The sequence below is a fragment of the Miniopterus natalensis genome, chromosome 6 (assembly GCF_054644295.1).
Source record: "Miniopterus natalensis isolate mMinNat1 chromosome 6, mMinNat1.hap1, whole genome shotgun sequence".
Taxonomy (NCBI): domain Eukaryota; kingdom Metazoa; phylum Chordata; class Mammalia; order Chiroptera; family Miniopteridae; genus Miniopterus; species Miniopterus natalensis.
The window spans coordinates 64,092,988-64,107,878 of NC_142086.1; the positions used below are offsets into that span (position 1 = coordinate 64,092,988).

Genomic DNA, 14,891 nt, shown 5'->3' on the forward strand with positions numbered 1-14,891 from the left:
TTAAACGAACTCTGTAACAACATCAAGAATTATAAAGAAAGGTATTTCATCCATAAAAGAGGTATTCCCACCCACTCTGAATAAAACACTACAAAACTCAGTGACTGACATGGACAGAAGGAGCCAAGGCACTGACTAGAATTGTAGCTGACATAGTAATAAAGATGCATCTAGCTAAATTTCAATAATTATTTAGGCTATAAATCAGATGACTTAATTCTTATTAAGGGCTCTATGATAAGACGTTGATCAAAATTACGTAAAAATTTATGGCTTATATGAGAGTCAGTGAACAGAGAAGGAAAAAAACTAGCTGGAATTTAATGAAATCATTAAGAGGTTGGCTGATGACTAATTAGACAGGAAAGTAAAATTAAGTGGACTCCTTAGAGTGAAGACCTCTGAAAATGTATTTAGAAAACAAAGGAATGCTACTTTCTTGTACCATTAGGCAAAACGATTAGTGAAGGAAAATGAATATCTAATTGAAGGGAACTTCCTTAATGACAAGTCCAATCAAAGTTAGGCTTTAATTTGTAAATGCTTTCTTTAGCCATTCTTTTTATATTTTATCTTATTATTTTATTATTTTATTTTTTATTAGAACAGCTCCCCCTTTTCACAAGCATTGGCAATACAATGTTAACATTATCTTTCAGAAACAAATATTTATGATAAATATATTGTGTGGGACTGTGTTGTAGTCTCCACAGCAACCAGCACAATGCCTTGAACAAAGTGGATGCTCAGTGAAAATTCTCTAATTAGAACCTCAATACTCAATAATAGATATTCTTGTACACTGTTTGAAAGAGGAACATCTGTTAGAAGACACATGCAAACCACAGAGGCAACAGGACTTTAGTACAGGCGCAGCTATCACTATAAAAAATGCAATCATGCTCTCTCATCATTGATGTTTCTATCTCTCTTTCCCTCTCCCTCTCTCTGAAATTAATGGAGGGAAAAAAGGAATCATTAATGATTAAGTTTTTTCAGTGTATTAATAGAAAATATGGAGTATTTACTAATCTACTGTAGAAATAGTCAACACTGCTTATTAAGCCTTTAGGATTCTTAGCTAAGGAAAAATTAAAACCCCCAAACCCCATTTCCTGAGGCTTCTGATTCCTGGGGTCTGAGTTAATGGATTTGTTTTTGTGTAAATAATCACAGCCAGGAGATCACAAAATCACAAGGTCATCAGGCCTGGAGCACAGCTGTGCCTCGCTTCCAGACGGACGTGCAGCCCTCCACAGCCAGGCGGTGGGCCTGCCTCCTATCCACTTGACTTTCTTTATTGAAGTAACCAATCATAATAGCGCAGTAAGTATACAAGCAATATTATTTTTACAAAGATGATTTCTGTTCCTGATTTGATGTACAATATATTTTAAAGTAATTGACATGTTTATTCCAAATGGGAGGCTTTAAAATAATACCCAGAAAACCAAAACGAAGAATCTGTGACCCTTAATTCAGAATAACACACTGTGTAGCTGAAATCCCTTAAACGGCCTTTTTGGGCAGAGAGCTGGAGCTTGTATCTGGACCAGTTCCTGCGTCTCTTTACTGACATCACCCCTCTTCCAAGGGCTGGCAAGGGGGACACAGCTGCAGAGCATCCTCACACAGTGCCGTCTCCAGGCTGAGTGGATCTGAGGTGCACAGGAACCCTGACTCAGAGGGTCAGTGACCCCCCTTTTACAAGACAACGAGGCTCAGTGAGATGAATTAACTCATCCAGTATCACATGACTATGGGAGGCAGACTTGACACCTCGCCTCCTCTGCAGAGGGTGAAAGGCTGGGCAGCATCGTGCATCTGAGTGAAGAGGACAGGCAAGGGTAGTCACTGCACTGAGAACATGTCCATGCTGTCCTGTGATATGCCAGGCACCCCCACAGTGTGCACAAAGCACCTCAGTTTCTCCACAAACCCAGGGTCCTATACCTCGACTCCAGGAAATTGAATATAAATTTATTTCATGTGAAATTTTAAATAAATGTATGTATGAGGATTTTTTAGGTGTTAGGGGTCATGACCTTTGTCAGATACTTAAACCTGTAAAACTAAAAAAAACCCACCCTAAGAATTAGTAAAATAAATGATGGTTTTAAAATATCTCCCTCTTGATCTATCCTTATTTGCTTTGGATTTGATGCCTGAGACAGTCATAGCCTCATGGTTTAATTTCTGTTAGGGAACCTGAAAGCCATTAAAAATATGTAATCCTACTAATCAATGTCACCCCAGTCCCTTTAATTAAAAAATTAAAAACATTACTAAAACAAAACAAAAATAATAAACATGTAGGCCCCAAGACTAAGTTCTGTCAAGAGGTCTTACTCACGTGATGCCATGAAGACGCAACACACGCCCAGTACTACATTCTCAAATAATACTAAATAAAAATACATTGATACAGATGTCATCAAATTAAAGATGGACCTCTATACATTTTCAGATGCTTCAAAGCTCTTCTTAATGCACAAAATATGAGCACCAAGAATATTAATAATTTGTCACAAATTCTGACTCCTAATAGGTAAGAAATGTCTTACAATTTACTTTTTCTTTTCTTCAATGTTTATATTTAAATATTTTTTATAAAAATTATTGCTTGCTGAACAGGGATGTGAATATGAATCATTTCACTACATTCTTATGTATATATTAAAGTGTTTGTTATATCTTGTGCAAATGCATACCTAAATATGCATACAATTTTCATTCAAGAATGCTTTACAATTAATGTTGATTGAAAAGAAGTTTTAAGCTTCTTGAAAAAACCATGTGCTTGGAGTGTTTATTAAGTGGCAGAAAAGCCAAATCAAGATAAGCACGTATCGTAATGCAGAGTAAAATTTTAGGTGAGGATCTAATACTTTAAGTTAATTGTTGCTTCATAATTAAAACCAGCTGCCCACCCACATCATGAAACTAATCATCTAGAACCAAGGCAAAGGTAAAGCCAGTGTTTCAAGCACTGCCATATATTGCTGTAAAATTAAGCTTGGGGAGCAGAAGGATACCCTCCTATTACAAGTGGTTTTCCACCTAAGTTACAAACACCACTTCTAAACCCAACCGATGCTGAAGCTGACTCTTTTCACCACTGTAAGTATAAATAACCCCGTTCCTTTGAAACTGCCTCTTCCGTGCTTACAAGAATCATTTATTGAGTGCCCAGCTATGTGCCAGTCCTGGGAAAATAAAAATGGGTGAAGAGCCCATACATTAGTGCATCCTGTCTGATTAGTGCTGTGACGGAGGCATACACAGTGCTCCCTAAGGGCCTGTGCTGGGCTGAGCTCAGCAGTGATTATCTCTCATTTTCTTTTGCTTTGCCTCTATGAATTCAAAGCCTGTTATCTCTGGACTATAATTATTTTAACCATTACTCTGCACAGATAATATAAATAGCTTTCCCTATCTCGTGTCCAGAACAAGTGAATGAAGTACTCAAAACACCATGTTTAACTTCATGCTGTTTGAACAGGGAGAAGCAGAAAACTCAGTACAAACTGTCCCTGGCTCAGCTGCGGCTTTTCATGTACTACTGCCGACCTTAATCATTTCTTGGTAAGTGTGGGAAGAACGGTTATGTGAAGACTGCTAACCCCTATCTACTGAGCCTGCTCTGTGCTACTGTGTTTTTACCTATTTTTAACAAGAGGCTCTTGTTTGTAACTGTTTACAATAAGAAATGTATTCTAAGGTGTATATGGGATTGCATATTATATTAGTATTTATATGTCCATGGGTCTAAATATATAACATTAAATAAACAGCAGACTCAAAATAGCTGATCTGTCCATAAAATGGATTTACCTATATTTTGGAAATGCCTGACATGTACAGATGCTGCTTTTTAAACATAAAACAGTAATCACTGTCCTTTAAGGGGAAGGTTTCTTTCCAAAGACAGGTGAAAAAGCATGGGGTGTGGGACAAAAGGAAAATACAATGACGAATATGCAATGAAGGTACTATTGCAAAATGAATTTTTAAGTGTCGAGTAATATGTTGTGAAATTTTGTAACATTTCATCTTTTAACCATTTTTACACTGCTACGGAACAGGAAAATGCTCCTGGTGTTAAAGATGAATAAATCTAGTGGGAAATCCTCTGCTTTCTACCTGAGCTGAGATCCTGAAACCAATCATATCTTCCTGGTAACCTGAAACAATTACACATATAAGTTATTTACTCTGAAATGGGATATACTGTATAGGACGAGATTGGAAAGTGAAAGGGAACAGTAGTGTTTTTGTTCTTTTTAAGAGGAATGATGGAAACTCTGGTGACATGACCCAATGATGTTAATCAATACCAGTGGACGTCATAGTTAAAATACAGTGTTTGCAAAATGTGCTGGAAGCAGTTCATTCTTTTATCTGACACTTCATATTAAGAAAGTACAGTGAAATGTACCAAAATTTCTTTCATTCATTTTATACATTTTTAACAGCTATTTTTAAAATTTATTTTGTTGAGTCATTTTATAAAATTTTATTTGCAAGTATTATCACTATACAAGGAACATCAGCTAGCAATTAAACGAAAGCTCTGAATCAAATTATTTTCAACCTGTTTTGTACATCTGCAGCCTCAAGAGCTGAATAAAGAAGTCTTCACTAATTATGCTAATTTAAGAAGGTAGGTGGCAATTTACCTTCAATTTTCTGAGTTTGACATAAATGCATGACTCTATTAAAAGTGCCATTAGAGAATGGGCCTCAGCTTTCCTAATGTAGTAATGGTGTGATATCCTGATTTCACATAAGTTCCTGTGAACATTCTAGAAACTACAGAGTATCAGAATCTTTACTCGTCAGGGACTTAAAATAAGTGGTTTTGGAAGAATTAGGGATCAAGAAGGGGTATGAAAAACCATAAAACCAAATTCTTTATCTGGCTAGATTTCAATTATATTTTCTCTTGCATGGGTTTATCATGGGATCCTCAAATTATGTCCATGAACCAGCAACACGAGCATCACCTGGGTGCTTGAACCCTCACCCCAGACCCACTGAATCAGAGTGTGCATTTTAATAGATTTCCGTGCATGTTAGAGGGTGACAAGCAGTGGCCTAGGGCTCCTGCAGCAGGGGCTGCAGCAGTCAATAGGTCTCCTCCTATCCTTCTGCTGTAACTTCTGTTCAGGAGGCAGATGGGACAGAGGCGTCAGTACGGTAGAGACCACCTCCTCTCTACAGCAAAACCACCAGCATTTAGTTTTCAATCATACACAGATTTTGATATTCGCAAACATCACTGCCAATATAAAATACAAATACAGAACTTAAAACTCTTTACAAGACAAGATTATGCTTGAAAACTGAACGTTTGAGATGAATCGACTATGTACAAAATAAAATGTAAACTAGGGCTTATAACTAAAGAACTAGGTAATGGGTACATGTAGGGAGTTTCTACAATTGATTTTAAGAAAAATGTAGCTCACTGGGCACTGAATCACTCATGGCAACAGAGAAAGGCAGGGAGCCAGCCTGACTCTGGGAGCCGTACACGTCCCAGGCACACTGGTTCTCACCTGTTTGTACTCAGATTCTCTTCCGACCAATACCTGCAGAACGTAGTTGACAGGGTCGCCTTTCATGGGTGGTACCGTCTCCCATAAAATTTCACATGAATTTCCTTCTAACTGTGTTACTCGAGGTGCTGAAATACAGATTCACACATTCAAGATCAGAATTAAAAGTCTCACATTAACCGTGGCTATTTTAGCAATATTAAGAGTGAGAGAGTGCTTGTGCCGGCCCCAGGGGAGTTCACTTGCCCAGCCTCCTACAGAATCGGCAGGGCGCCCTTTCCACAGAGAAGATGCTCTGTGACTAGCAAGCCATTGGCGAAACATCCTTGGCTCAGTATCCTATTGATAACTGCTTGGACTGGATTGAATTTTTGTGAGTCATCGTGCAGAAGGCATAGCGCTGCGCTGGAAATGGGAGATGGTGGAGGGAGCCCCTGGGGGGAGTGGTTTTTGCTCCCTCCCTGACCCCATGAAGGGGGCAGAGAGTAAACTAACCACTCACAAACCTCAAGGTTAATACTCAAGGAGGTGAGAACAGCCCACTGCTGCAGCCTGCCAGAGGCATCTTTCCACAGTGAGAGCTCTGGACTGGGAATGGGTGCTGAAGTTGCCTACATCAATCTCCAGTCTCTAGGCACCAAGGCCTTTCAAAGATGAATGCCAACCTCTGCTCCTCCTAATGTCTTTGGGAAGGGAGATTTTCAAACCTTCCATGCTAAATTGTCCTAAGGGCTACACCAGGAATTTACTCTCATTTCTAACCAAAGCCTGCCACTCGAGTCTGTTCCTTTTCTTTGTCCATCTGTCCTCTGTGGGGATGAGACTGTTAAATTATTTGTAACAATCATTTATACATACTTGAGAGTCTGTTGGTAGGCCATCTCCTTTAAGGCCTCTCATTTCCCCCCAAATCCTATTTCCCTATCTTTTCTTTCAGAAAGTTCTTTTGGTTCTATCTTGCTGCTACTGGAAATATGAAGAGTATGCTTAAAGTTGGAATTGCACCCCCTACTCTAAAGTTCTGACATTTCCTCACTCTCACAGAAAAGCATGCCAGGATACACTGTCTACGAACCTTTGAGGGTAGGGGGGACACTCTTGGTTGTGCTGAAGGTGTAGGTTTCCGAGAAGGGCCCTTCCCCAGCCTCACTTGCTGCCTGGATTCGGAAGGAGTAGCATGTGAATTCCGTCAGTCTCTGGACCTTGTAGGTGTGGCTGGGTCCTCTGTAGATTGAAATAAACCTAGGGGGAGGAGCAGAATCCATTGGCCACAGGAACTTTTATTACTGACGAGAAATTAATCACAATACAAACTAGAGCAGATTAGGCGAACTTGGTAAATGCTTTTCACATAGTCTGAATTATAATAACAACCCAGTTGCTATGTTATAGTTAAGTTTAAGGTCTACTTTATCTTTACATAAAAGAAAAACACAAGTTTAAGTACATATAAGGCTTAGAATGAGATCCCTTTAATTATGTGACAGATTCTAGAAACATCATTTATTTCTGCTTTTATTTATTAATAAAATTTCAAAAATTTCCTAATGGTAATATCTATGTAATCTGATACTATTAACCTACCTTCTGCTATATACTAGGCAATGAAGTCAATGTTAGCTGGTGCCCTGAGAAATACAATGTCCTGTTTACCTGAATTTTCCAAATAAATGAGGTTTAGCTAGAAAATACCTAAACATTTAACCTTTACCTTCCCAAGAGCTTTCAAAGCCCCTTTCCCAAACTAGTAAGAAGACATTTAGGATTATCATTTTTTGAGAAAATATGTAAAAGAAAAAAAATCTTTCCTCAGAAACATCCATCATAGTTAATCAAAATAACAGAAAAACAGCACAGGTAGGCTAACCAGTTTAGACTGGGAGCTTCAGATCCTTCTCGCATCTGAACCAGGATGAAATATTTGTACCTCTCTGCTAATTAATATTTCCATGAGACATAAGAATAGAAGGCATGAGATTAAAAAAAAATAAGGCCTTAAATTTCAACTCTTTCCCCCAGGGTCTTGAAAAATTGCTATTTTCACAATGAAACTGCATTACTTAGAACTACAACATATAGTCATTTATCTTTTTACAGGTAACTGTAAAATTTTGGAAATAACATAACTTCCTTAAGTTATCCAGGACCTTTAGTAGATTCAGGATCTGGATCCTTTTGTCCAGGGACACTTTGGGAACAAACACTACATGAATTACTCTCTCCACACCGCCTGTTCCTACACAGGCCACTGGTTCTCCAGTATCCAGAGCTTCCAACACCTGGGGACAATCGCTGTGTTCAGATACCGCTGGAAGTCAGTCAGTGATAGAATCGTAATTCAAAATGTGACTCAAGTCGAGTTGGCCTAAGGGTAGCAAAATCATGCATTCATTTAGCAAACACTTGACTGTCTCCTGAGTGCCAGGCTCTAGGGATCTGAAGCTGAATAAGGCCTAATCCCTGTGGGTCAGTTGGTCCTGGGTGTGGGCAGAGTTTTCTGAAGGAGAGCAGCAGCTTCTCCACGTGCTAGAGAACAGTCCCTCTGGATAGGTGTTGGGATGGATGGAGATTAAATGACTTTTTAAATAAAACCTGTCAGAATCAATACTAATTCTAAAACATCCACACATTCACCAGCCTTTGCAATCGAGTCCCTGGGCCACAGTCGTTTCACCTATTAAGTGTTCTTTCTGCTTTGCTCTGTAAGGAAGTACCGTTAACTGAAGGCTGAACATTTTAATTTCAGGGAAAGCCAGAGTCCAGGCTGAAACTCAAAAATACCATGGCAACCAATTCAGTGTTCTTGACACATCTCCACCTTAATGAAGATACTCTTGCTAATGCTGGAGGCAAACAGCTATTTATTAACTCAGCCTCACCTGGGCCAGAATCTCTAACCTGAGTAAATTGCCCTTAATCATACCACAGAATGGAAGTCACGGTTTAAGAAGTAAAAGTGTTACATCTTCATTACAAACTTATGATAAAGCCTGGTTTTTAAAGGAGTTAGGAGAGGAGTACAGTACTATCAACAGCACTGGTTCCCTCCCCTCCCCTGCTCAAAGGAGAGTATTTCCTTTTGAAAATAAGTTCAGTATGACTATATAAGCAGTAGAAGCAGCATGTCTCTGACTGGTCCTTTAATTAGCCGCTATCTGTTCTGGGAAGCATAACCTGTTTGCTGCTCCGACAGAAGCCATAGGACTTATCTGAGCTCCCTCCCCCCAGAAAAGGCATGGGTGCAGGGAGGAGAGGAGTTTTCTTGCTTTGTTCTCCAAGTGTGTATGGATAAAGCTGAAACAGATGGTGGATAATTCCTCCGTCATGGAATTAACCAGGTAGAGAGCCCTTGGCAAGTGCAGAACAGTGATAGGCACAACACAGGCTCTCTCCTGAGTGCAGGGGCAAGGAGGTGGGGAGGGGAGACACAGGGGATCCTGAGAATCTGGGACTCACATTCCAAGAGAGCCAAGCATCAACAGACTTGAGTTTGAGTTCAACTGCCTGGTGATCTTGGGCTCTAGTGCCTACCCTTCAGGGGGCTGTTGTGAGAATCAAATGGGATAATGCAGGGAGAACCCATTATAAAATGCCTAGCACTTGTTATTAATAATAAAGCACCAAGGTTCCTGAATGATTTACCTCCTTTCCCAATGTTGGAGAAGCCTGAAGAATGCCCCCAAGGTGCAGCCCTCTTACATTCCCTGGGGCTTTCCTGAGCTGGAGAGAATGCTGTGCATGTGAATACCATCCACCCATGAGCCCGGGCCAAGGAGGCCAGGAACTGCAGCTGAAAACAGATGGTGAAGGAGCAGGGGGCCTACATAAGTGCTGCCTATTCATGGAAATCTGGGCATTTTCACTTAGGGAAAGGAAAAAATGGAGAGAAATGCTCTCCTACAAAAAATATTTACTAGTGAGGAAAAACATAAACAAGGCAGAAGGTTGGGTGGGTCACTGAAAGTTTATGGTCTAAATAAATTCTTTATGGCTCTGCCTCCAACTGGCTTCAGTATGACTGAATGTCTTCTTGAAACTAAACACTTGGATAGTAATAAGCACACATGGGTTTTAATGCTGGCAATTTATCAGTGATTAAAACCATGTTCTACGTATCCGTGAATACGAAAAGACTGCTAATTCTGCCGGCCTGTCAGAGCACTCTGCGGGGTGTACAATGACCTTGGCCACAGTGCAGAGTCTGTTGCCTTCACTGTGAAGTTGAACAAACTGGTAACTCCCAAGGCTGAGTTTCCACACCCTTGGGAATAATACGAACTGTCTTGTTCATCTGGCAGAAATTTTTATGAGATCCAAATCAAAGGGCCCAGTAAATTCTACAATCCATATTAAAAATACACGAGGAAGGCAAAACAACAGATTCTTGACATTTTCAAGAAATTCTAGGGGATGGTTATTCTTTTAACCTCAGTATTTTAAACTTTAATATTCTGAAAGATGACTTTTTGCACTGAACTGCAACCGAAGGAAGAAACCCAGATATGTTACATCTTTGAATGTGTCTTTATGTTAAATAATATTAGAGGAAAATAATATATAAAGAATTTAATTTTAAAATGTGCTTTTTTAAAAACAGCTTTGTTCAAAAGATACATCCAAGAATGCTCTTGGATAGCTTAGAATTTCAATTTGCAGGAGAACATACGAGGTAATGCTAAGGTTTTTGTGTTTACTCCTTTGTTGCTATCTTATAATTTCCAGGCTATTAGAGGCTAACAGCAGCCCATTAATATCAACTTGCCAAAATGATCCAACCTGCTGACCTAAAATGGCCTGCAATCTACTAAAGGCTGCAAAGGGGCATGTTTCAAAACATGTTTCACAATATTACAAATCAACAGATGTCAGTGCAGCTATATTCCTTAACAGTGACAAGTCACTGCCTTTCTTTTTTCTCAGTTTCCCTGGGCGTCATGGTGCATGTGTGCGTGCGTATGTGTGTGTGAATTTCCTATGTTACTGAGTGACGTCTGGGAATAGAGGATGTTCAAAAACAGGAATGAATAGCATGTCCCCTCACTCCACCAAGAACACCGAGTCCCGTCATGTCTATGCAGAAGTAGATGGAAGCAGATGGCATCATGCACAGACACCTGAGGCAGGGAAGGTGCATTTCCTAAACTGGCTTTCTTGTTAATAAGAGTTCCCATTTGCAGACTGAGCACGAAAAGCACCAAGAGTGACTTCCAAAACACCAGTGAGAAAAGCAGTTAAATTCCTACCCCACGTCCCCAGCTGTACATGGACCTTATGGCTTGTGAATGATCAGGATGCAATACTTTATGGTTAGGCTCCTTTTCTAGGAAATGAAATGTCAGTATAGATAACAATGAAACTCTTTACGTAGGAAAAAAACCCAAAAAATATCTTTCAGGGTTTTTTTTGGTTCAAACTGACTTAGTTATTGATATGTTAAAAAGAGATTTATTTATATTCAAAGGAAGGATAACTAGAATCTCTGAAGGCCACCTGAGAAACCTGAAATCTCCCATTCTCCTACTCTGCTCTCAAATATATACAGTGAATCCCTCTGCGAGACTCTGCCCAGTCTTCCACATTTCTGCTTGCCTACCTTTATTTTACTGGCCTTGCCTCATCTTACCTGGTTTAGGAAAAATGGTGAGGAAAATGCTACCCAATTCCATTTGATTATTTTTAAATAGATAGAAATCCTATTTTCAAATAGAAGAAAAACACTGTAATTTGAAATCTACTTCTGGTTTAATATATCGCACAGTTCATTTACCACCCCTCACCTCTGCCTGTGCCTAGACATTTTATCCTGAAACCGACTAGGCTGGCAATACTCTTTATTTTGTAGCTGAATTTTTATGCTCCTTTTCTAAGAAATAGAAATGTTTTTTTCTCATTAATCAGGGACTGGAGACAGGCATCGTTAGCTCTATTCTGTAGACAGGGAGACACTAAGACAAAAAAGAAGTTAAGGGACATGCTAGGCATCTAGAAACTCAGGAATAGGTCTGGGATTACACAGAGACTTAACACCCTGGCTGAGGAAGACAACTGCCTTCTGGTAACTGAAGGTGATGTAAAAATGCCCTTTATCTCACAAGGGTGGGTGATCATGTGAATCAGGGCAACTGATTCCAGAGAAACGAAGGCAACTAATCCCTAGGGTCTCCTGTGGGCCCTGAGCTAGTTGCCTTACATCTATCTCATTTAATTCAGTGATATGCTCTGAGAAATACAAGCAGGCGTTTGTTGTGTAATAGACATACTTCCTCCCATAGTGCTCATGCACCCTGCCCACTTTTATTAGTTGTCTAGTATGTATTTTTCAGGGTTACTTTATGCAGATTGTTTTCTGTACCTCTCCAACAGGGAGCCTGCAGTAATACTGTTCACATTACAAGGCCCCTCTGATCCTGCCGGCTGAAGGAAAAAGTGTCATGAGCTCAAGGGCTGAGTTAAACAGAGAGCAAGTGGCAACTATCTACTCTTTTAGAGAGAGCCCTCTGCCCACCCCCATTTTGCTGGAGCCTTACTTTAAAATACACTAACTCTCTGACTAAACCTGAACAACAGATTAACCATAAATGCATTCCTGGAATTTAAGTTCCTCTTGCCGCAGTGCTGCGTGCAATTACCGGGAACACGGAGCCATGAGGGTCAGGACAAGAATCAGCATCTAGTCAGATTCTGTTAGGGCAGCATAACATTTTATGTCAACAACCCAGAGAAACGCATCTTCAGAATCATCAGTACAGTGTTACAGCCTGAAAATGCACGAGCTGACCTTGTTATTCTAATCTCTGTATTAGGTTAGCGCAGAATTATGAAAATGTTTACTTGGGGTTTGTAATTTTCTTGCATATACCGGAATCAAAGACATTCCAACCTCTGTGCTTGATCTGCTAAGAATAACACACTTAATCACTCTACGGACAAACTAAAATATAATTTTATTTTTCTATTGGAGTTAAATTCTTTTGTGCTGTTTATTGTTTCACATTATTTTCTCAGAAAGATAAGCTCCTTATAGGTAGGCTGCATACCTCAGAAGACCTAGCACACTGTAGTAATTCAAGAACAAATTTATGATTGACTGATCATAATCTAATTTCTAGGGATAAGCTTAGTCTTGTACAAACAGAGCACTGCTTTGAGGCTGCAACATAAATATGTAGCCAGAGACCTTAGACTGGGAGCCCTGTGGGTCAAGAGCCTCAATACATGGGAAACAAATGCCTGTTTAAGGGGAAGAATGCTCAACATAGCAAGTCCCGGGGATCTGGATGAATTCTAGGTTGATGTAGTTTGAGGCAGGGATTTGGGCAAGATGCCCTTTAGGGATTCTCTACTACAGACATGAAATAGCCCCACATTTAAATAAAGCCATGTGTAAAGTAGCAGAATAGAAAGAGGCATCAATTACTTGAGAAAGACCCAGGGCCCACTTCTGTGCTTTGGAGTCCACCTCCTTCGTTTTCATCCAGTCCTGAGCCCTCATTAGTGCCCATCCTTCCTAAGGCTCTCTTGCATGAGATTATAAGATTTGGACCCTTTTAAGACCATGTAACCTGTTACCTTCTATAAAAAGCCCTCTCTGTTCATTTAATTTTAAGCATATAATAGTTGCCATTCTTCTTTCCTCCCTCAATACGCTGTGCATATGTCAACCTTTAAGCCTTCTACATCGTGATTTGCATGACCGTGTCTGTCCCTTCTACCTATCCCCAACCAGGTGAGCTCCTTAAGGGTAGGGCTCTACTTTGGTCATCTTTGTCTATCCAATACTTAAGCATAGTTTCCTTCTTTGCATGTATAAAACTCCCAATAATCATAAGTTGAAATTAAGTCAATCTATCAAAAACAATACATTTTTTCACCTCGATGGTGGAAGGATTTGGTAGATATGCTATCATCATAAAAAACATTTCACTTTTTACTCGAGAACTAAATAATGTAGACAAAAAGCTCTCAATGCTTGGCACTTTGTAATTGCTCAATAAATAGAAAGTTTGAAAATATATTTTTGGCCCAACATTATATTTAGAACACTCTGGATCATTTCAGATTTTCTGGTTGAGAGGTATATAAATGAACATAATAAACCAGGATATCATAGATGCAGAACCTTAGGTGTTTTGGACTCTTAAGGAAAGTATCTTTTTTTTCTTTTTGCTGATCCTCACCCGAGGATATTTTTTCCCATTGATTTTTAGAGAGAGTGGAAGGGAGGGAGAGGGGGAAAGAGGGGGAGACAGAAAGAGACATCTATGTGAGAAAGACATCGACTGGTTGCCTCCCACCCTTACTGGGGCTGGGGATCGAACCTGCAACCCAGGGTACGTGCCTTGGCTGGGACTCAAACCCACAACCTTTCGGTGTGCAGGCTGATGCTCTCACCACTGAGCCAAACTGGCCAGGGTGGAAAGTTAGTATCTTTCTTATTATTTTCTTACTTGTAAAAAGGAGAAGCTAAAATAAGAAAAAAGAGGTAACATGCCATTTTTAACAAACATTTTTTCAGTAAAGAATTTAGCTCACAAATGATCTACAATATCATTGTTTTAAGATAAAAATGGTGAGAAGAGCCTCAGAGTTCATCTTCTGGTTCAACCTCTACTTTATGGATGAGGGAAAGGTAAGACCAATAGTTTAGTAGCCAAAATCGACTCAACTCTTTAATCTGACAAATACTAAGCATGCAGTTATTTTTATTGTGCTTCTGTTGCAAAATATGTCTTAAGATTATTATTACTTGCATAGCTGGCTAAGACAGCTGTACAACTTGGATATCAACAGCTCTACTTTCAAATGTCCACAGTGACTGGTGAGTAAAGTCAATTAAAACAATTAAATCAATCTCTGGTTCTCACGTCAGCCATAAGCAAGATATATCACATTTTTGCTACATCCATAAAGACTGATTAGTAGTTAATGAAATCAATGCATATGCTACAGATATGCACACTTGTTCCAAAACCCACAACTAGAAACCACTCAAGCAACAATCAGTTCAATGAAAAGGGCAGCTGCCACTGTGGAAGACGACATTGTTCCTTTCAACTGAACAGGCCAGGTGCAAACCTTAAAGAACCTCCAGAGAACTAGAAGTGACAAAGACTATGCTGATAAGTATTATGATGTATCCAACTCAAATGATTTCTCCTTCATCCTCATGAGTCAAGATCCAAAGTTAAAGGCTTGGATTCAAGGTGTCATTCACTGCAAGAGTTGTTTCAAGATAGAAAGGAAGGTCATCCTCAAGGTCAAATTAGGCCAAGTTTCATCCTATTAAATCCCAGGAATATTATTCCACAAATAGAATGAGAATTTATTATG

General features: G+C 39.5%; 1 protein-coding gene across 5 annotated transcripts in view; it reads right to left on the minus strand.

Moving 5' to 3' along the window:
* The window catches only part of FNDC3B (fibronectin type III domain containing 3B), a 294,875-nt gene that overhangs the window by 3,632 nt on the left and 276,352 nt on the right, over positions 1 to 14,891 (minus strand). For all 5 annotated transcript variants that reach the window (XM_087818325.1, XM_087818324.1, XM_087818322.1 and 2 more), the window contains 2 exons: positions 6,637 to 6,803; positions 5,562 to 5,689 (listed from right to left, as the gene is read on the minus strand). In XM_087818325.1, coding sequence (XP_087674451.1) covers positions 5,562 to 5,689; positions 6,637 to 6,803 — 295 coding nt within the window. The remainder of the gene's footprint in view (positions 1 to 5,561; positions 5,690 to 6,636; positions 6,804 to 14,891) is intronic.